The following is a 20,655-nucleotide window of genomic DNA, read 5'->3' as shown; positions in this document are numbered from 1 at the left end:
TTTGAGAAATTTTACCCCTAAGGGGGTTAAAAAGGGGATGAAAGTTTGTATGGGGTTCAAGATTTATTTTAAGCTAGCAATTTGAAACTTCGTAAGAAGATATATTATTGAAATACAAGAAAACTAATTTCAGCGTTTTTGAAAATTCATCCCCTAAGGAGGTGAAATAGAGGTTGAAAGTTTGTATGGAGATCAATTTTTTTTTTGAGTGCGTTACTTGAAACTTTGTATAATGGGCATATTATTATAATACAGGAAAAGTGATTTTAGCGTTTTCAAGAATTCGTCCCCTAACAGGGTTAAAAGGGGGTTGAAAGTTTGAATCCATTACAAATGCTTTGAAACTTCTTAGAAAGGTATGATAGACGATTACAAAAAAACTAATTTTGACGTTTTTGGAAATTTAACCCCTCAGGGGGTTGAAAAGGGGAGGAAAGTTTGTCTTGGGGTGCAAATTTTATTTTAAGCTAGGAACTTAAAACTTTGCAAAACGTTATTATATTAAAAAGCAAGAAAAATACTTTCAGCGTTTTTAAAAATTAATCCCCCATGGTGGTGAAAAAGGGGTTAAAAACTTTATCTTGATAACTATATCATTTTAGCTACTAGGCCAAGTTAGGTATCGTTTTTGTATAAATCGGGTATGCCGAATTCATTTATGATATCAAAATGACACCATTCCCGAGTAAAAACACAAAAAATATGAAAAAAAATTTTTTAATTTCTCTTTACGCTTAAACCGCTAAACCGATTTAGATAAAATTTGGTATAGAGAGAGTGGGTGGGAGTGGGTGGGGTTGGCTCATGGGCACCTTGTATTATATGGATAAATGTTTTTTTTAGAATGCCATAATATGACTTTGACCCATATTCTTTCACTGACATGTGTTAAAATTGTTAAATATCAAACGGTGTCGCCATCTACACGAGCATAAGCCAAATATGGCGCCATCTATTTGAGCATATTTTTTTCTTGATTTTTTCGAGACGGGCGTATCGAAAAAAAAAACAAACGGAGTGTAAAAATATTTTCCATAATGTCAATAGGCTATGTTTGTATGGAGAATCGATCGTCCTCTATCCTCATAAACACAAAGCAAAAATTTTCTTCAACATTAGAACTTCACAATCAAGATTCTTACAAAAATAATACATTTATTAATGATCTCATGTGTAATTAGAATAATTGTTTTATGACCTGATATTTTTTTAGATAAATTAATAATTTGCTACATACAATCAAGGACAACAGAAGATACAATACAATAAAAAATATAATGATAATATGTTATGAGTAAGCTATTAATATGCTGTGCCCTTACAGGGTCCATGTGAGACTTTGTATATTATAATTTACATCTATACTGTACCATGGTTGCAATAAAGAATTATGAATTATGAATTAATCTAGCAATAAATAAATAAATAAATAATAAATATTATAGCACATTCTTACACAGATTGACTAAGTCCCACGGTAAGCCTAAGGAGGCTTGTGTTATGGGTACTCAGACAACGATATATATAATATATAAATACTTAAATACATAGAAAACACCCATGACTCAGGAACAAATATCTGTGCTCATCACACAAATAAATGCCCTTACCGGGATTCGAACCCAGGACCATCGGCTTCACAGGCAGGGTCACTACCCACTAGGCCAACCCGGTCGTCAAAATATTACAAATCACATCCTTCCCCAACTCAGAAGAAATAAAATTCTTTATCATCAACCCCAGTTTTCTCAGACTAGCTGTACAGGCCATGACAAGCTTAAAGGCGTGGTTGTAGTCCACTGGATCCATTTGTCGCAGGTAGTTCAAGATGACGTTGAAGATGCCCTTGAGCTGGTGTTTCACCGAGGCCCAGATTTCTCGGAGGGATACATATGCTGAAGAAAAAAATGGAGAATGGGGTTGGCCGGTCGAAATATTAGCAGATGGCGCCAGCATAGCTTGCCTTGTCAATCCCTAGAATTGTGTCAAATGTGCCATTTTCTACCAAAAGGGTACTTATTGTCGCTTGTCAGTAAGGCGCTATTTCCATAGAGCTTCAATTAGAAATCAACCTTATCGACAAGCGACAATGTGGTACCTTTTGATTGAAAACGTCACATATTTTTTAATTAATTTTTATGTCCTGGATGCCAGCCCTTTAAGCCAAATCTCATAGAAAGAGGGACAAGCTATGACGGCGCCATCTATGCAAACCTTTGACAGTTGCCAACCCCATTGTCATTTTAATAACAAAACTTCCGTGAGACACAGACATATTAGACATATTAATAACGGGTCACTCACGTACGGGTCCGGTCCGTCACCGTCGACGCAAGCTCCTGATGACGCTACTCGGTACGGAGTGAAACATGTCGAGCGTTTTCGACTTAAAATACGTGAGTGACCCGTTATTCATTGTCATTATTCTGGAATAATAGTCTTTACCTATTGGAAATCAGTATGGCAGTGAATACACAGGGTGTAAACATTTTTTTAAATTATAGTTTTATCTATATCTTGGCCAATCTTACTTTTTAGGGTTCCGTACCCAAAGGATAAAAACGGGACCCCATTACTAAGACTCCACTGTCCGTCTGTCTGTCACCAGGCTGTATCTCTTAAACTATGATAGTTAGACAGTTGAAATTTTCACTATATGATGTATTTCTGTTGCCGCTATAACTAATACTAAAAATTAAATTTGCACGGAACCCTCAGCGAGTCCGACTCGCACTTGTCCAGTTTTTTTTTTACGAAACAATCTAGTTTAAGCAGAACAACATAATTCAAGGACTTCCGGTTCGAACGCCATCTTGATAGTAGCCTCGTGATTAATTCCTTTGTTTTTTGCTCATTAATGTTGTTTAATGTGTAATATCGATAGCTTTATTATACAATAATCTAATGTGGTAGTGTGCAGTGAATGGAGAATTAATCTCAAAGCGTGTTTAACCACCATTTTGGAGTCAACGGCCGGTAGTCCACGTGCTTCTCGTAAAATCCAGCTATCGGTTTTACGAGACAACTACAACAACCACCGAACAGCGCTATTTTTAATGACACCCATCCATCCATCCATCCATCCATCTGGCTCCTGTCTTTCTGTCACTACAACCCATCTCCAGAACAGTAGTTAGTATTACCATGTAACTGATACTAGAGCGGTACTGTCATAGTAAATTTTGTAACCCCAGTAAATTCACTGCCATCTGTCGACACACTTTAAAACTAAAAATGAAGATTTATAAAAATACGATAGAATGTATTTAAATATAGATAAATGATTTTTTTTATTTGCATTAATTATTTTCATGATTTTGACCCATGTTCTTTCACTGATATGCGTTAAAATTGTTAAATAACAAACGAAACCGCCAACGCCATCTATACGACTGTAGGCCAAAACTAGTAGCGCCCTCTGAACGAGAATCAAATTTTCTTGATTTTCGAGGCACGTTTTTTCCTTAGACTGTATCCATCTATTACGGAGTTATATCTATCTTTGGTATTACACTTACTAGAAACCCCAAGCCCTACTGCGCCGCCAATGCCAGCGCCAACGGCAGCGCCCATCTTGCCCCTTGTATAGGCACCCATAAGCCCACCGGCCAGCGCAAATGCGCCCGTTAAAACTGCCGTGTCGGTGTTCCATTTAATGCGAATTTCAAACATTTCACCTGAAAATAATAACAGTTACTGGTATTGATTGTATTGAGGAGGTCCTAGGTATTTTTTTAATTCATGTATTTATTTACGCCAGTCCCATCGTACCTTAATCTAAATTACACTCATCTACGGCCTGTCAGTATACTGACTAATATAAAGGTCCTAGGTTTGCAACGAATGTTTTAGTGTTCCGTGCAAAACTTTGTTTTGACAAACGGAACATTTATGGGATCACTTTGGTCTAGGAAATTAGTCATTTTTTTATTAGCTTAGTTTAGTGTCCCACTGCTGGGTAAAGGTCTCCCCTCCTTTCCTCATATTGTGTTATACATCTAATCTTTAGTTCACTTTGTGTAAATTTATTTCTGTCAATTCCATGTTTTTTTCTGTTTGATCACTTTGTTACCCTTTTTTTAGGGTTGCGTACCCAAAGGGTAAAAACGAGACCCTATTACTAAGACTCCGCTGTCAGTCTGTCTGTCTCCTCTCCAGGCTGTATCTCATGAACCGTGATAACTAGACAGTTGAAATTTTCACAGATGATGTATTTCTGTTGCCGCGATAACAACATATACTAAAAAGTACGGAACCCTCGGTGCGCGAGTCCGACTCGCACTTAGCCGGTTTTTTTTTTGTTACCTACCTGTCGTGACCCAGTTGCCGTTGCCTCACATCAGTTCAGTTTTTTTTATTTAAATTAGTAAGGGATATAGATAAAGCGATAGCTGAACTTTACAATGGGCCACGGGGGCGTTGGGTTACTTAGCGACCTTAGCGTTGGCTCCATAATGGTAGTTAAACTCGTATCAAGATTAATAGTCGTAACACATCATCGCACCGCACCAAGGTCATTGCGCGACGCACCCATAAGTAAGAGCGAGAAAAAGATATCGCTTTCTTGCTCTTACTTATGGGTGAGTCGCTCAATGACCTTGAGACGGTGTGTTGTGTTACGGCTATAAGCTATAACACTCACCGTGACACCAAGATGGCGGTCGACAAGCTATTACCTGCCCTGCCTCGCATCACATCTCTTCTATTACTTCTATTTATTTTATAATTTAGTATTGAGTACGAACATAAAGGACAAATTATTCAATGCAGTTGCAACAGGACTTTTTCAAGCCAGGTTTGGTCGCATGGTTCGTGGACAAGTACAAATCTCTTTTCCATCGCAATTTTCAATTTTACACTATAGTCGAGCGAGCTTTTTAAAACCTTATTTTATTTTCGCTTGCTAAACTATGAATGACAGTATTAATAAAATTATGATATGACGCTATTTATAACACACTCACTACTACTACTAGCGAAAAGGCCGAAAGTAAGTACCGATTACGGATGGATTAGGGCGATTACCGAAACGTTTGACGTAAAGAAAGGGAACCACTAATATGCCAGGGTTGCCACCTCCAAATTTTTTTTTTGTTATTAAAATGGCTTTATATTTTCGTATTAATTTTAACCATACATAAAAATATAAAAACATAAATAATTAAATTAACTAAAAATATCTACATATTTTTTTTAACCCTAGAGCTCAACTTGAAAACCTCTAAAACAGAAAGTTTTGTTTTGGAAAACCGCCTGAATAAAAAATAAGAGAAATTAAACGTCTAAAAATTCTTTATTTAAACACTAAACCGGCTTTCATGCAACCATGTTACAAATCACTGTGTAGGTAGCGTAGGAACGTGCAGTCGTGTACTTCCGGATCATGTCATAAGCTCGCTCCACACTCGTGCGCGAATCGCGCCGTGTGGAGTGAGCGTCGCAGATCTGCGAAATCGACTCCAGGAGACCAGGAGGGGGCTATAGGTGCGTCCGTGAGGGACAGAAGTCAAAACATGTATACGCAATGCGACACCCACCACCACCGCCCACTGTATCAACCATACAAAAATAGTACATTTCGATGCTAGTGCGGAAAGTGCGATGCTCGCCTACGGCTCGTGGCAAGATATCTCGGTACTCGTTAAGTAATGACATTTCCGCACGTGTATCGAACGACGTTTTTTAATACAGTTGCGAAAAAGTAAGAAAAACAACAAGTAAGGAATTCGAAACTTATATTATTAATTCTGTGACTTCATTGACATTGACATTATGAAGAGGTGTTTTTTTGCTTTTATTCGACTAGAATGGATTTTGTTATTATTATTGAACCCACTGCAATGAAAGTTTTTTTTTTCAAATGCCTGTTCTATAAGACAGAAACAATCGTAAATATAAAATGTTGCGGCTCCTACCAATGGAGGGGAAGTGGGGAACATACACCGCTAAACCAGTTGGCCCATCTACCGCTCCCCCCGCCGCATATAGACGCCTAGCGAGCCACTTGGCTCTGAGATACACGCTCGTGTGCGCGTCATACACTCAATATATTTTCTCATACATACAATTATCTTTAAGTACCTTTTGTGGAACCAGAATTAGAAGCTGTTTTTAAGTATCTGCGATTTTTTATTTAATACTCAAGACTCCAACCTTGAACATGGTGACCCATCGACGTGATTAATACGCAACGATAGCACAGATTAAAAAATAGTTACTACGTAACAGATACATCATTCCCATACAAAAGCGAAAATACCTACTCTATAATAGCCTACAAAATCTTAATAATAATACCTGCTGCTCAGGACGAGAAGAAATGTACCATAAGTATGCGCACAAAGAGTCGAGACTGCCTTGCTCGCCGTGCGAGCCACGTGCCAACGCGTCATCGTAAGAATGCGCTAGGGTTGTACTGTTACTTATGTTATTATTGTAATAAAACGAATGTTGCGAATCAACCATATTTTATATTAGTCAATCAAATATTTAAAAACAACACTCATAATACCTGACTCAAAAAACTCCTTAATTTACGATTTATCTACTTATGTTCAAAGAAATAAATAGTGACAAAATTCATAAAGATAGATTTAAAATACTACTCACCTTTCTTCGTCTCTCGGAAATGAAAAAACCGGCCAAGTGCGAGTCGGACTCGCCCACCGAGGGTTCCGTACTTTTTAGTATTTGTTGTTATAGCGGCAACAGAAATACATCATCTGTGAAAATTTCAACTGTCTAGCTATCACGGTTCATGAGATACAGCCTGGTGACAGACGGACAGCGGCAGCGGAGTCTTAGTAATAGCATAGAGTAACTTATACTAGAGCGGTATTGTCATAGTAAATTTTGTAACCCCAGTAAATTCACTGCCATCTGTCGACACACTTTAAAACTAAAAATGAAGATTTATAAAAATACGATAGAATGTATTTAAATATAGATAAATGATCTTTTTTATTTGCATTAATTATTTTTATTATTTTGACCCATGTTCTTTCACTGATATGCGTTAAAATTGTTAAATAACAACAAACGAAACCGTCAACGCCATCTATACGACTGTAGGCCAAAACTAGTAGCGCCCTCTGAACGAGAATCAAATTTTCTTGATTTTCGAGGCACGTTTTTTCCTTAGACTGTATCCATCTATTACAGAGTTATATCTATCTTTGGTAATAGGGTGCCGTTTTTACCCTTTGGGTAAAGAACCCTAAAAAAACGACAAATTTTCTTTTGTTTTTTGACTTTTACACCCATCTACTGCACAATAATTACGTGGTTTCGGCATTTCGAAGCGTAAGCGCGGGAAACGTGTGGTGCGAGCGCTCAGGCGGGCGTTCGGCGGCCCTCTGTCGATTATATCGTCGACGATACGCCGAGCGGTAGGCATATAGCGCGTGGCTTTGAGCGAGTGAAGGAGGCCTGACGATAGCTTCTGCCCGAGTCGAACGGAATTGCTACGTGTGAAGAGAACAAAGGTCACGACAGCTACAACGTGGCAGAAATTGGTTATCCCGGCGTCAACGCAGTGTTCTGGATTTACGACGCCTATTGGATTGTACCAGCTGTAGCTATCTACGACGCCAGTTGAACTGTACAAGGATATATTTGGAGATTTACGACGCCATTTTGGAAGCTGCAGACACCCTTACTTCAAGCCCGCCGGTCACAACTACGCCGCAGCCAAGGTTTAGCAAGGGAAGTGCACCATTCCTTCATATTTCCTATTTTTCTGCTCGTACTTTCCTCCACCTACTTGACTATTTAGCTTTGCCGTTCTTCACCCTTTGCCGTGCTTAAATTAATTGTATGCCATTTTATTGCACTAGTGACGTAAACATTTTTTAGCACGTATCCTCATTTATTAGCTAGTGCCAGTGAAATAATCTGGTCGCTGCTTTAAAGCCAAATCAAAAGCCTATAGCCTTTTACGGCAATTTAAGCATTTAAAAACTATTTAAGAACAGAAACGCTTATTTGAGTGACATTCTTATTAGTTAATTTCATCAACTTAATTTTAAACATTCCACTATTTTATAAAGCATACCTACCTACTTTGTGCTAAATAGATTACTGTCTAGCGATTTTACTAATTACGCGCAGTTAAATCTTAACGCAAAAAAATCCATTGCATTCCATAGTAACACAAGTGTTCGTGTTACAGATAAGAGCCGGTCGCATCGCTCCCGGCAACAGCTGATACCTACTCAGCTGCAGCTGCGGTGCGCCTTTTTCTGCTGACTCCTGCATTCCAAATGCACTGTTGCCGACCGAGTCAACCACTGTGACTGTGAACATAGGCCGAAGAATTTACGTATTTATTTCAATATTTTTTATTTCCGATTCTCATTTCCTCATTCGCTGTTTTTAATTGAAATCAGATCTTTATCGTAAAATGGCTACGTTGATTCCCACTAGAACGTCCATTAAGGGACGTATTACTAAATTTAAAAATTACATTGCCGAATTGAATGATCAGGAATATATTTCCTCAAAAGATGTAGACGAACTTTCGTTGAAGTTGGATCGTTTTCGCAATATGTTCACACAATTCGATCAGATCCAGACTCAAATAGAAATTGCGACTACATCAGAAATGCAGACCGAGATTGACATAAGAGAAGAGATGGAAAATGATTTTATTTCTCTTATTGCCACGGCTCAGAAGATTATTGATAAGATGGCCGAGAGATCTGATTTCGCCAGCGTAAAGTCTGAAGTTCGAAGTAACTGTGGTCATGACAATACATGCAACGGTTTAAATTTTCGTTTACCTGTGATAAAAATCGCTAGTTTCGATGGTTCGTATTTTAAGTGGCTTGAATTCAGAGACACATTTGATTCACTCATTCACAGTTCCGACAACATCAGGCCGATTCACAAATTTCACTATTTGAACTCTTATTTGGACGGTGAAGCGGCTCAGGTGATTAGTAACTTAGAAGTGTCGGACGGTAATTACGCTGAGGCCTGGCGTCTCCTCTGCGAGAGATATGACAACAAAAAACAGCTGATTAGCAACCATTTGAACTCATTGTTTAACTTACAACCGATTGGTCGCGAATCGGCAAAGTCCCTGCGTTATTTAGTGGATCATGTGTCCAAAAACCTACGGGCTTTAAATACGTTGGGCCAGCCCACGGATAAGTGGGACACGCTTCTTATACATATGGTCGCAAGTAAACTTGATAGTAATACTAGTTTAAAATGGGAGGAATTTAAAAGTAATTCATTTTCAAATGACGATATGCCGTCATTGGCCGATTTTAATCGCTTTTTAAAGGGGCGTGCTGACGTTTTGGAATCGGTTCAGCGTAATAAATTTGATAAGCCTATCACTAATAATAATAATAAACGCGAACCTATTGCCTCGGCTCATAATAAACGCGAGAAGTCTAGCACCAAATGTTTTGCGGTTTCAGCCACTCCTGCTACTTCGGCCTCGGCCTCTCCGCCTGCCTGTGTGTTTTGCAGCGGCGAGCACCGGATTTACGATTGCTCGTCATTCCTGTCCCTGCCAGTTGAAGACCGGATCTCCGGAGCGTCAAGGTTACGCCTTTGTCTCAACTGTTTGCGGAAGGGCCACACTTCTCATCGCTGCCGAGTAGCTCCGTGTCACACTTGTAAGAAGCGCCATAATACTTTGTTGCATAGGGAAACTCCTCAGGTTGCCGCTGCGCCCGTAGATGCGCCTCCGCCGCGTTCGGAGCCCGAGCTTGGACTGTCGTCCAATATGACCGTGTCATGCTCAAATCAAATACTCTTACCTACCGCGTATATTGACATATATAGCCCGGCTACTAATGATTATGTAACGGCGCGCGCGTTTTTAGATTGCGGTAGCATGACTTCTATCGTAACAAGCAGTTATAAACAAAAATTGCAACTCGCACCGCTGCCCAGTAATTCAAAACTTTTCGGATTATCTGACGTTCCTATATCCAGTAATCCTGAGCGCTGCTTTGTGCAAATTCGGTCTAAACATGATAAAAATAATAAATTCGATATCTCATGTTTAGCGCTGCCTGTAATTAACAGCAATTTGCCACTACAGCCTATCGATGTGTCGAACGTTAAGTGGCCACGTAATAAAAAACTCGCCGATCCTCATTTCAATCAGCCCGGACCTGTAGATATTTTACTTGGCGGTGACGTCTTTTGGTCTTTGGTTGGAGGCGAGCAAATTGATTTAGGGCACGATACGCTTGTTTTGCGCAAATCAAAACTAGGTTGGTTAGTGGTCAGTAAATACAATGCATTTTCAATGTATGACGATAAGTCGTTCAATTCATTTTTACAATGCAATCACTTGTACACAAGTGATAAGCTGGACGACTCGCTTACTAAATTCTGGCAGCTAGAGCAAGTGCCCCAACCTAGTCAGCCGTTTACCGATTTAGAGGCGGAATGTGAGCATCATTTTGTCACTCACACTTATCGTGACGATAACGGTAGATTTCACGTGCGTTTGCCATTAGTTACGGAACCCGATTGTTTAGGTAACTCGTATTGCTTCGCTAAAAAACGGTTCTTTGCATTAGAGAAACGATTTAAACGCAACCCTGATTTGAAAACGGCTTACGAGCAATTTATAAATGAATATGCCGAATTAGGCCACCTCTCTGTGTCCGATTCTGACATTCCGGACCCTTCTTTCTTTGTGCCACATCATTCTGTGCAAAAGCCCTCCAGCGAATCCACGAAGTTAAGGGTCGTGTTTCATGGAAGTGCCCCCACCACGTCTGGCTATTCTATAAACGACCTGCAGATGGTTGGGCCGACGATTCAAGATTCGTTATTTAATATTCTCCTGAGGTTTCGTACTTACAAATATGTTTTGACTGGGGATGTCGCTAAGATGTATCGGCAGGTCCTGGTTCAGGAATGTGACCGCGATTTACAATTAATCCTTTGGCGCTCCAATGAGAACGAACCTTTAAAAACTTTAAGACTTAACACGGTCACCTACGGATTTTCAAGTGCTAGTTTTTTGAGCACACGCTGTTTGTGGCAGTTGGGCGAGGAATGTGCAGATGAAAAAATTAAGATTATCATTCAAAATGATTTTTTAGTGGATGATTTATTAACAGGGTCAGACACAGAGGAGGAATTACGTTTCATTAAAGATTCGGTTGAGCGTGCGCTAGCAGCTGGTTGTTTTCCCCTGCGCAAATATCGCTCAAATTTATCGTCAATTTTGCATGACTCACAAAGCGCTAGTGAAGAAAAAGGTAGCTTGATCATTAGCTCGTCGTCGCATACGCTAGGAGTGGGCTGGGACTCTGAGGCAGACATCATTCATTTTCCCACACAATATTCTGCCAAGGACGGCCACCCTACGAAACGTTCAATTTTATCGGACTCGTGTAAAATATTTGATCCTTTAGGCCTCCTGTGTTTGCTGACGATTACACCTAAAGTTTTAATTCAAAAATTATGGATCGAAAAAATTGACTGGGATGTTCCCGTGCCGAGTTATATAAACGAGTCTTGGCAGGACTTTGTTAACGGGTTAACGTCTTTAACTTCGCTCCAAATACCTCGTCATGTTCTTTGCGACTCGCCGACGCATATCGAGATGCATGTATTTTGTGACGCAAGCTCAGTTGCATATGCGGCCTGTATTTATTTAAAGTCCACGAACGAGAAGGGCGATATTGTAGTCAGGTTGCTGTGCGCAAAGGCCAAGGTCACTCCGGTCCAGGCTACGACTACTCCACGTTTGGAATTATGTGCTTGCCTTCTAGGCGCGCAGCTCGCGTCAGCTGTTTCTAGGACGTTACGTTGCCAGATTGCGCAGAAATTTTATTGGACTGACTCGTCAATTGTAATCGCATGGCTTAAAACGAATCAAACAAAATTACAAACGTTTGTTGCCAATCGCGTGGCTCATATTTTAGAACTCACCGATGGCAGTGAGTTTCGTCACGTTCCAACCGCTTTAAATCCGGCTGACTACCCATCTAGAGGTGTCGAAGCGCGTCGCTTGCCTGATTTGCACATGTGGTGGACCGGGCCATCTTTTTTGTACGAGCCACAAAATAACTGGCCTCAGTTTTCCTCAAACTCGGAGCTCGATTTGCCCGAGCTAAAGGTTAACGTCGCGATTACTAACGATTCGCAAAAAACTGATGCTATCGATTTCGATCGATATTCGAAACTTAAACCCTTACAACGTGCGGTAGCTTATATGCTTAGGTTTGCGCATAATTGCCGTTGTTCATCCAACAAAACTGCGGGTGTACTACAACCTGAGGAGCTCGAGGTTTCTTTTAAAAAATTGGTCGCTTTGTCCCAGCAGGCTAGTTTCTCCCTTGAATTGAAATTGTTGCGTGACAAGCAACCTCTAGGCCCTAAAAACCCTATTTTATCGTTGAATCCATTTTACGATGAAGACGACCAGCTTCTCAGAGTTGGTGGACGTCTGTCCTACTCGTTTTATCCATTTGACAAACGCCACCCAATGCTTTTACATGCCAAACATAGATTGACTAGACTGCTGTTTCAACAGGAACATATCCGTCTCCTGCACGCTCCTCCTCAGCTGCTTCTGGCTGCCATTCGCGAGTCGATATGGGCCGTATCGGGGCGCACACTTGCGCGTACCGTATCGCAACAGTGCGTTACCTGTCGCCGCGCAGCTGGCAACACTTCTGCTCCTTTGATGGGCGCTCTGCCCTCTCAGCGAGTAACGCCTGATTTTCCTTTCATTAGTGTCGGCGTAGACTTCGCTGGGCCTTTTATGACTACTGACAGGCATGGCAGAGGCTGCAAAATAACCAAATGCTATTTAGCAATATTTGTTTGACTCCGATACAAGTGTTTGCATCTGGAGGCAGTAAGCACGCTGTCGACAGATTCATTTATTCTTACGCTGCGACGCTTTATCTCTCGCAGAGGACGACCTCGCGAGATCTTTTGCGACAATGGACGCAATTTTGTAGGAGCGGCCAAGGAAATTAGCGATTATCTTACTTCAAACTCAGACACGGTTTGCAATTTTGCAGCAAATGAGGGAATACAATTTAAATTCCAGCCGGCATATGCTCCTCACTTTGGTGGTTTGTGGGAAGCAGGAGTCAAATCGGCCAAATTTCACCTCAATCGTATATTAGGTAACGCTCATTTAACATATGAAGAATTGGCAAGTCTCTTTAGTTATGTGGAATCTATCCTTAACAGTCGTCCTTTATGTCCTTTATCGTCCTCACCAAACGATTTCCAACCCTTAACCCCAGGTCACTTCATCATCGGCCGCGCGCTCACTTCGTTGCCGTCGCCCCACCTCGCGGATATAAACCCAAACCGTTTAGATAGGTTTCAGAGGCTCGAGGCATTAAGACAGCACTTCTGGCGACGCTGGCAAATGGAATATGTCTGCGAGCTCCAGCAACGGACTAAATGGCGTGTTCCAGGACGAGCTCTTCAACTGGGTGACCTGGTCCTAATCAAGGAAGAGAATACTCCCCCAATGCACTGGCGGCTCGGACGAATCGCCAAATTGTTTCCTGGCGCTGACGGGATTTCGCGAGTAGCCGAAGTTGCTACTGGAACGGGAACCTACAAACGAGGTGTGAAATACCTCTGCCCTCTGCTGGACGAGACCCATGAAGCCTTGAAGGCTGACGCCTCCAAGGGCCCCCAGGATGTTGCGGCTCCTACCAATGGAGGGGAAGTGGGGAACATACACCGCTAAACCAGTTGGCCCATCTACCGCTCCCCCCGCCGCATATAGACGCCTAGCGAGCCACTTGGCTCTGAGATACACGCTCGTGTGCGCGTCATACACTCAATATATTTTCTCATACATACAATTATCTTTAAGTACCTTTTGTGGAACCAGAATTAGAAGCTGTTTTTAAGTACCTGCGATTTTTTATTTAATACTCAAGACTCCAAGCTTGAACATAAAACATTGTACTATTATTACCTAAATATCGTTATTTACGATTATTTGTGTATCGAATGTTGCCTTTGGAAACTTAAAACATTCTTGCAGTAAGAAAAAACACCTCTTCTTTGACAGGTGATCCGTTCCATTCAGACAAATTATTAAGAACGGTTTTTCAACATTTAAAAATAAACGTGTTATAATACTTATAATGATGAAGAGGTAAGTAATAAAATAGGAAATGTGCATATTTTTCGTATTCTTACATTAACAGTAGGTTTTCATGTTGATTACGACGTTTAAAGGAAACTAATATTAACACTCATCAATAAGTAGTCATGAATTGGAACAAGTATAAAATTAAAAAAATTGGAAAAGTAAAAAGCACTAGTTCGCGAAAACCAACTTTCCGGACGCTAAACAGCCAGGAAAAGTAGCACTTTTTGAGCAACTGTATTAAAATAGTTATTTACGATACAAGTGCGGAAAAGACACGAGTTGCGAATTACCTTGTCGCACGTGTATCGTACAACGTTTTACAGTACATATGGCCCTTTCTTTCGACATATGCACGAAAAGTGCTCATTCCCGCACTAGTGCGAAAAAGTAGCACCATATGTACTGTAAAGTCTGTTTTTTTATTCCGTAGACTAAAATGACATTTCATGTGTTGCTAGTTTTTTACGTCTTATGAATAGTGATGTGCTACAACCGGTACTAACCGAAAATAAACTTACCCGAACCGAACCCCTTACCCGAAAATATACTTATATTTAAATATTTATATTATTCTGTTTTTAGTATTTGTTGTTATAGCGGCAACAGAAATACATCATCTGTGAAAATTTCAACTGTCTAGCTACCACGGCCTGGTGACAGACAGACAGACGGACAGACGGTGGTACAGCGGAGTCTTAGTAATAGGGTCCCGTTTTTACCCATTGGGTACGGAACCCTAAAAATACCAAAATGGCGTTGCGTCAGGTCGGCGATACGTCAATGTCATTTTTTTGATGTTTGAGTGGATTAGCAGTAAATAGATATTATTTATTGTTTATTTCCTATCATGTAGCGAGTAGATTTCATTTATTGTTTATTTTGAATATAAAATTATAGTTGGTCAAGCAAATCTTGTCAGTAAATAAGAACAAAAAAACTATACTCATCCTTTTCTTTTGGGTGCTAGTACTAGTGTAAGACAAAGATAGTATGATTCTCTGTCTATGTTTGAAATGAGACAGTCCTTTGACAAACTATAAATACTATAATTTAATATTTATCGGTTATAGTATGGATGGTATAGAAAGGATGCCAATCTCTTTTGGCAGAATTATTGCAAAAGTGACCGCTTTCAGCATTAAATAATAGTTCCTAATCTCTCCGGTGGCGCTAGTTAGGCTCTGGGCCACGAGTATAACATGAACCAACAAATAACCCAACCAAATTACGTAGGTTGTTTTTGGTAGTATTTCGGTGTATGGTGGCGCCGCCTAATTACTGTTTCTTGATGGACACTTTTCATACATAGAGATTTGGCTCCTTTATATAGTCTCCATGGGTTATAGGGAGCGCACGGTCCCTATAGTAGCGCTTTCTCTGAAACTCAAAATCCCATACAGCATGACGCTTGCAAACGCGTACGACGTACGTCACCTCACGCTATCGAATGAAATTAGAATGAAATTTACACTAGGAGTACTTAGTAGGATGGTGGAGCAGAATCAACTTTAACGGCCCGACCACGACATCGCGCGGCGGCGGTAGCGGCGAGCGGCGGCCATAGGTGGGAACGAAAGGTCCGATCGCTGTGTCTCGCTCCAACCTATGGCCCCCGCTCGCCGCTGCCCGTGCATGTTGTGGCCTGGCGGTAAGCGTCAACTTTAAAGTTGCTGAGAAATAACAAAAACAATTAATCCAAACAAATGTATTCATAAATCACAATTAAAACCTTAAGATTAGCTACAATATAATCAACCACAACGCTAAAGAGCTTATTACACTATCCTAATTTAGTGACTAACAAGAGAGACGCCGCTATACGTGAGAAACGATAGGATGTATAGCGGCGTCCGTCTTGTTAGTCACTAAATTTAGCAAAGTGTAATAAGCCCTTGAACGCGACCATCCACAAGAAAAGAGCGACACGAATATGAGATATTTATTTTATTTATTTCTAGTACTGCTTTGATACCTGTCTCTGGTGGATGTCAATGATTTGTAAGACAGAGTAAAAATATTATGTAAAATTATGTTGAGCAAATATTAAATCACATTCTAAGCTAAAACTACCACCGCGAGTGCCCTTTTCTAATATACCCAGAGTAGGTCCTTTTGCATCGTGATTGCAATTTAACACCAGACTTTGGTTTATTGAACAGTCTATGGCTGAGTCAAAGGAAATCAGTACCAACTCTAGGCCTTAACAGCTACTACAGCTAGTATAAGCAATTTTTTTTAGTTTTACCACAAATCTTTTGGACCCGGGTATGTCCTTAAACTGCGTCCGGACCCGGATATGTCCTTAAACTACGTCCAAAAGAGAGGTATGGGCACTGTGAATGACATCTCGCTTTGTGTGGTAGGGCACAGGACAGCGGATGTCATTCCAGATCTTGAGCAGAGCCCAACTGGGGAAGTACCTCCACCTTACAGAAAACCGCAGCCAAATAACACTAAACCCTACTCATAGTGTTGTGTTTCTGCCGGTAAGTAAGGTTGCCAGAGCTCAACGAGGGAGAGGAGTGTTAGGGTCGGCAACGCGCGTGTAATATCTCCGGTGTTGCAGGCGTCCATAGGCTACGGTAACTGCTTACCATCAGGCGGGCCGTATGCTTGATTGCCACCGACGTGGTATAAAAAAAAAAGAAAACTTGTTAGAAAACGGTTGCGTCTAAGAAATTTTTGGTAGCAATATTTTTGCACTTTTATTTAAAATGATAGTGCTGAGAAGTACAATAAAACTTTTCTACTTTTAAAATTGTCAGAAATAAGTAACCTCTTACAATAAACGCTAATATGAAAATATTACTATCATTTGATTGTTCTCCCATGCAGCTCTGCTCAGGCAGCTCTATGGGCTTTTTTTAAAGATAAAATAGATACACACATTTCTAAGGCACATTCAAATTATTAATTTAAGTTGTAAACTTTACAAAATGGCCGAAATTTTTATTATATGGAATATTTTATTACAAAATATTTACAATATCACTAATTAATAATAAATATATCGACGGTGGAAATTCCAAATGTCGTAAGGAACATACGGCCTATATCCCTTACGACATTTGAAATTTCCACCGTCGTTATAATTTACACGTTATATAATCATGAAAAACATATACATCATCAAAATAAACATCTATTAAACAACAAAAGTATTTTAATTATCTTTTGATCATCTAATCAAAGGAATAGTTTAATTAATTTAGCTTTGAAGCACAGAGAAATTACTTCTACACGTGTATTACTTTTCATCACAGGCGAATTGTCGGATGCTAAATAATATAATTATTTAAGATATGTTGGTTTTATAAACCAATGATGTCATTACTATACAGAAAAGTACCTTTTCCGGCAAATTAAAATAAAAACATTAGGAAAATAATTACCAATACAAAATTATAAAACCAAAAGTTAGAGATGGGCGTAACATGGATTTGCAGAAAATGAAACTTTGACCGAATGTTCGGTTTACTTACCGAACCAAATAGTCGACTGAATTTATTCGTTCTGTATTAACTTCTTACATACTACACGAAAACGATTCTAGTAGCAGTAGTAGTAGTAAATCACTTTATTCTACAAAAAAAAATTGTAATAGATTTTATCAGCAGTTAGAAAGCTAGACCGCTTCCTAGAAGCATATTCGTAAAAGGACTTTTGAATTTTTTTTAAATTCTCAATGGATTCAATAAATGTCTCGTCTTAAACATGTGCCAGACGGCATACAACCACAGTTTCTCCAAGATGACCTTGGTAGAAGCGAGTGGTTTACATTTACAACAAGCGGCTAGACGATTTTAAACCACTGCTTCTGCCATTGGTTGGCAGAGCACGCTTGTCTACTAAGGGCGTTTAAAGGCCATGCAGAATTTGGTTTCAACCACTTGCTACATGGCTTAAAACCACTATTCTACCAAGGTCATCTTGCAGAAACTGTTTGTGAAGACGTAATCAAGGAGAGTACCTGGTTAAGAAACTCTCATTTTTATAGTACGACAAAGAAAAGTCAAATATTAATAAATGTTTGCCGAATATTCGGCATTACCTAATAATTCGGCCAAATAAGAATCTTGCTGAATATTTGGCCCGTCTGAATGAAGTGCAATGTTGCAACTCTTGCCCTCTTAAATACTATGAACAGGCACCATCATAGAGTTAAACTGTTAAAATTACACACAATGCTAAAATTTTCAACATTACCACTTCACAACTTTCTACAAAAACCAATCTTGTAGCAGTTGGCCGAAACGTTAATGCAATTAACCATTAACCAGTACAAATTGAACCATAAACTGTAACCGTTCATCACGGTTTATGGTTTAATTTGTACTACTTAATAGTTAATTGCAATTAACGTTCGGCCAACACTGTCTTGTAGTCCTATGCCGCAGTAATACTGGAAAGCACTTCCTTGCCCAACCTAGAAGCGATGAAGTCCAATAAAGTCATCACCAGTTCTCGCCGACTCGCTGTACAGGCCATGACAAGCTCAAAGGCGTGGTAGTAGTCCACTGGATCCATTTGTCGCAGGAAGTTGAAGATGATGAAGAGGATCTCTTTGAGCTGGTGTTTCACTGAGGCCCAGATTTCTCGTAGGGATACATATGCTGAAGAAGAAAAACATGGTGGGTTAATTATTTATATAGATGACTTAGAAAGCACTATACCAGTGAATACACAGGGTGTGTAGTTTTATTTTATTTTACCCTTGCCTAGCTAGTTTTATCTATATCTCGGGCCACCTTACTTTTAATAAATAATCTACAAGATTGTAGCAGAACATAATTCCTCTTTATTTCTCAGCATATTTACTTTCACTGCCCGTCCCTATGGCTGTTTCATAGACTTCCATGTCATTGCAGTCTTTTTGACACCGATCCATCTGGCAGTAACAGTACAGTTTGTAGATATACTCACTAGAAACTCCAAGGCCTGCTGCACTGCCGATACCAGCCCCAAGGGCAGCGCCCATCCTGCCCCCTGCATAGCCCCCCACAAGCCCCCCAGCCAGCGCAAGTGCTCCTGTCAAAACTGCCGTGTCACTGTTCCATACAATGCGGATTTCAAACATATCCCCTGAAAATAGCAATTCAGTTACTGTAAAACCAAACTACACTAATTGCCGCAATGAATGCATGTATATGCATATTTTGATTGTAATGGCTTCAAAAATTATGTTATTAATATTCACAGTTTTGCACTGTTATGATAATGGTGACGTCAGAGAGACGTGACCCCCCTAATAGCAGTATGCAAATAAAACTGCATGAGGCCATGCGCTTGGCGGAGAATAGAAGCCTATGGCGGAACCTGATCTTCAACAGAAGGACATGATGTCAGCATTGAGGGACCGACTGAAGAAGAAGAATAGTAGTACAATAATTTCGTCATGAAACTAAATGTTTGCGCAGCTGTGAGGTTTCGTAAGCGGACAGAAGATACTAAGATATAATAATGAGATAATGATTTCCTTGCTTTTATTAAAATCAATAGGTAATATAAGTCTCCAGCTGATAAAACGATAGGTATAATTAGCAACTGAACAATTATTACTTTTTATTAAATATTACATTTGATTGGCAATTTGACCATACCAAGATCTTAGGTACCTATTCAGTTCACATAGTAGTTATTCGTCTGTAAAACATTGAACGCTAATTAATATGAAAGCAGAAAACAGTCTTGTGTTCAGTCCAGTCTAGAACCCATAGTTTAGACCAGTCTCTGCCTTTCAGGGACCCGTGGCAAGTTCCTCAGTTGCCTCACATCTATTACTTAAACTACTTAAAGGATAATAATTATGCAATGTCTTACCCAGTTGCAACAGGACTTGTTCAAGCCAGGTTTGGTCGTATCGTACTTCGTGGAGAAACGGTTGCATCTCCATCGCCATTTTCAATTTTACACTATTGTCGAGCGTGCTTTTTAAAACCTTATTTGCGCTTGCTAAACTATGAATGGTAGCATTAGTTATGACGCTATAAGGGATTCAATAATTGGCAACGAAACGAAAATAAATGCGACACTAGCGAAAAGTTTGACGTAATGACGTAAATCAAACGTAAATAAACAAGACCGTAACGCAGTTCTGTAGAAAGTGACCAACTTTTTATTTCTGTCAAAGTAACTTACACCCTAACTCAGTGGATTTGGTCGCTTTCTGCATTGATAAATTTTTTTTTTTTTTTTTTTTATCATTTATGGTGATAAAAAAATGGAGTTGGTCGTTTTCTGCATTTTAACTAGGTAAGGTCACAGATTAATAAATAGTTACTACGTAACAGATACATCATTCCCATACAAAAGCGAAAATACCTACTCTATAATAGCCTACAAAAACTTAATAATAATACCTGCTGCTCAGGACGAGAAGAAATGTACCATAAGTATGGCGCACAAAGAGTCGAGACTGCCTTGCTCGCCGTGCGAGCCACGTGCCAACGCGTCATCGTAAGAATGCGCTAGGGTTGTACTGTTACTTATGTTATTATTGTAATAAAACGAATGTTGCGAATCAACCATATTTTATATTA

General features: G+C 39.8%; 2 protein-coding genes across 3 annotated transcripts; one reads left to right on the top strand and one right to left on the bottom strand.

Moving 5' to 3' along the window:
- Window positions 1-1,516: 1,516 nt before the first annotated feature.
- On the bottom strand, window positions 1,517-20,187 carry LOC134743413 (protein C19orf12-like). 2 transcript variants are annotated; one of them, XM_063676835.1, is made up of 3 exons: window positions 19,937-20,187; window positions 19,040-19,198; window positions 1,517-1,895 (listed from the first exon to the last, which is right to left on the bottom strand). In XM_063676835.1, exons 1-3 carry the CDS (start codon window positions 20,013-20,015, stop codon window positions 1,660-1,662), a joined length of 474 nt encoding a protein of 157 aa, XP_063532905.1. In that variant the 5' UTR covers window positions 20,016-20,187; the 3' UTR covers window positions 1,517-1,659. The 2 variants fall into 2 exon arrangements, with proteins under 2 accessions (XP_063532905.1, XP_063532993.1); XM_063676923.1 differs by lacking the exon at window positions 1,517-1,895 and adding an exon at window positions 15,860-18,729 and having other exon boundaries at window positions 19,937-20,183.
- On the top strand, window positions 12,818-13,778 carry LOC134747756 (uncharacterized; the record flags this gene model as incomplete). The annotated part of the gene is made up of 1 exon (XM_063682385.1): window positions 12,818-13,778. A coding segment is annotated over one exon (885 nt), but the record flags the coding sequence as incomplete, so codon positions are not given.
- Window positions 20,188-20,655: the final 468 nt, after the last annotated feature.

The sequence above is a fragment of the Cydia strobilella genome, chromosome 1 (genome assembly GCF_947568885.1).
Source record: "Cydia strobilella chromosome 1, ilCydStro3.1, whole genome shotgun sequence".
Taxonomy (NCBI): domain Eukaryota; kingdom Metazoa; phylum Arthropoda; class Insecta; order Lepidoptera; family Tortricidae; genus Cydia; species Cydia strobilella.
Note: the sequence above shows the minus strand (reverse complement) of the source record. Positions and strands in the feature narration are given on the sequence as shown.

What these genes read in the sequence shown, in the direction of transcription:
- LOC134743413 (XM_063676835.1), bottom strand. Translation starts at nt 20,015, where the DNA reads ATGGCGATGGAGATGCAACCGTTTCTCCACGAAGTACGATACGACCAA. An exon ending in ACAAGTCCTGTTGCAACTGG is followed by an intron (nt 19,199 to 19,936) that starts GTAAGACATTGC and finishes TGCTATTTTCAG; the next exon opens with GGGATATGTTTGAAATCCGC. An exon ending in AGCAGGCCTTGGAGTTTCTA is followed by an intron (nt 1,896 to 19,039) that starts GTGAGTATATCT and finishes TTTTTTCTTCAG; the next exon opens with CATATGTATCCCTCCGAGAA.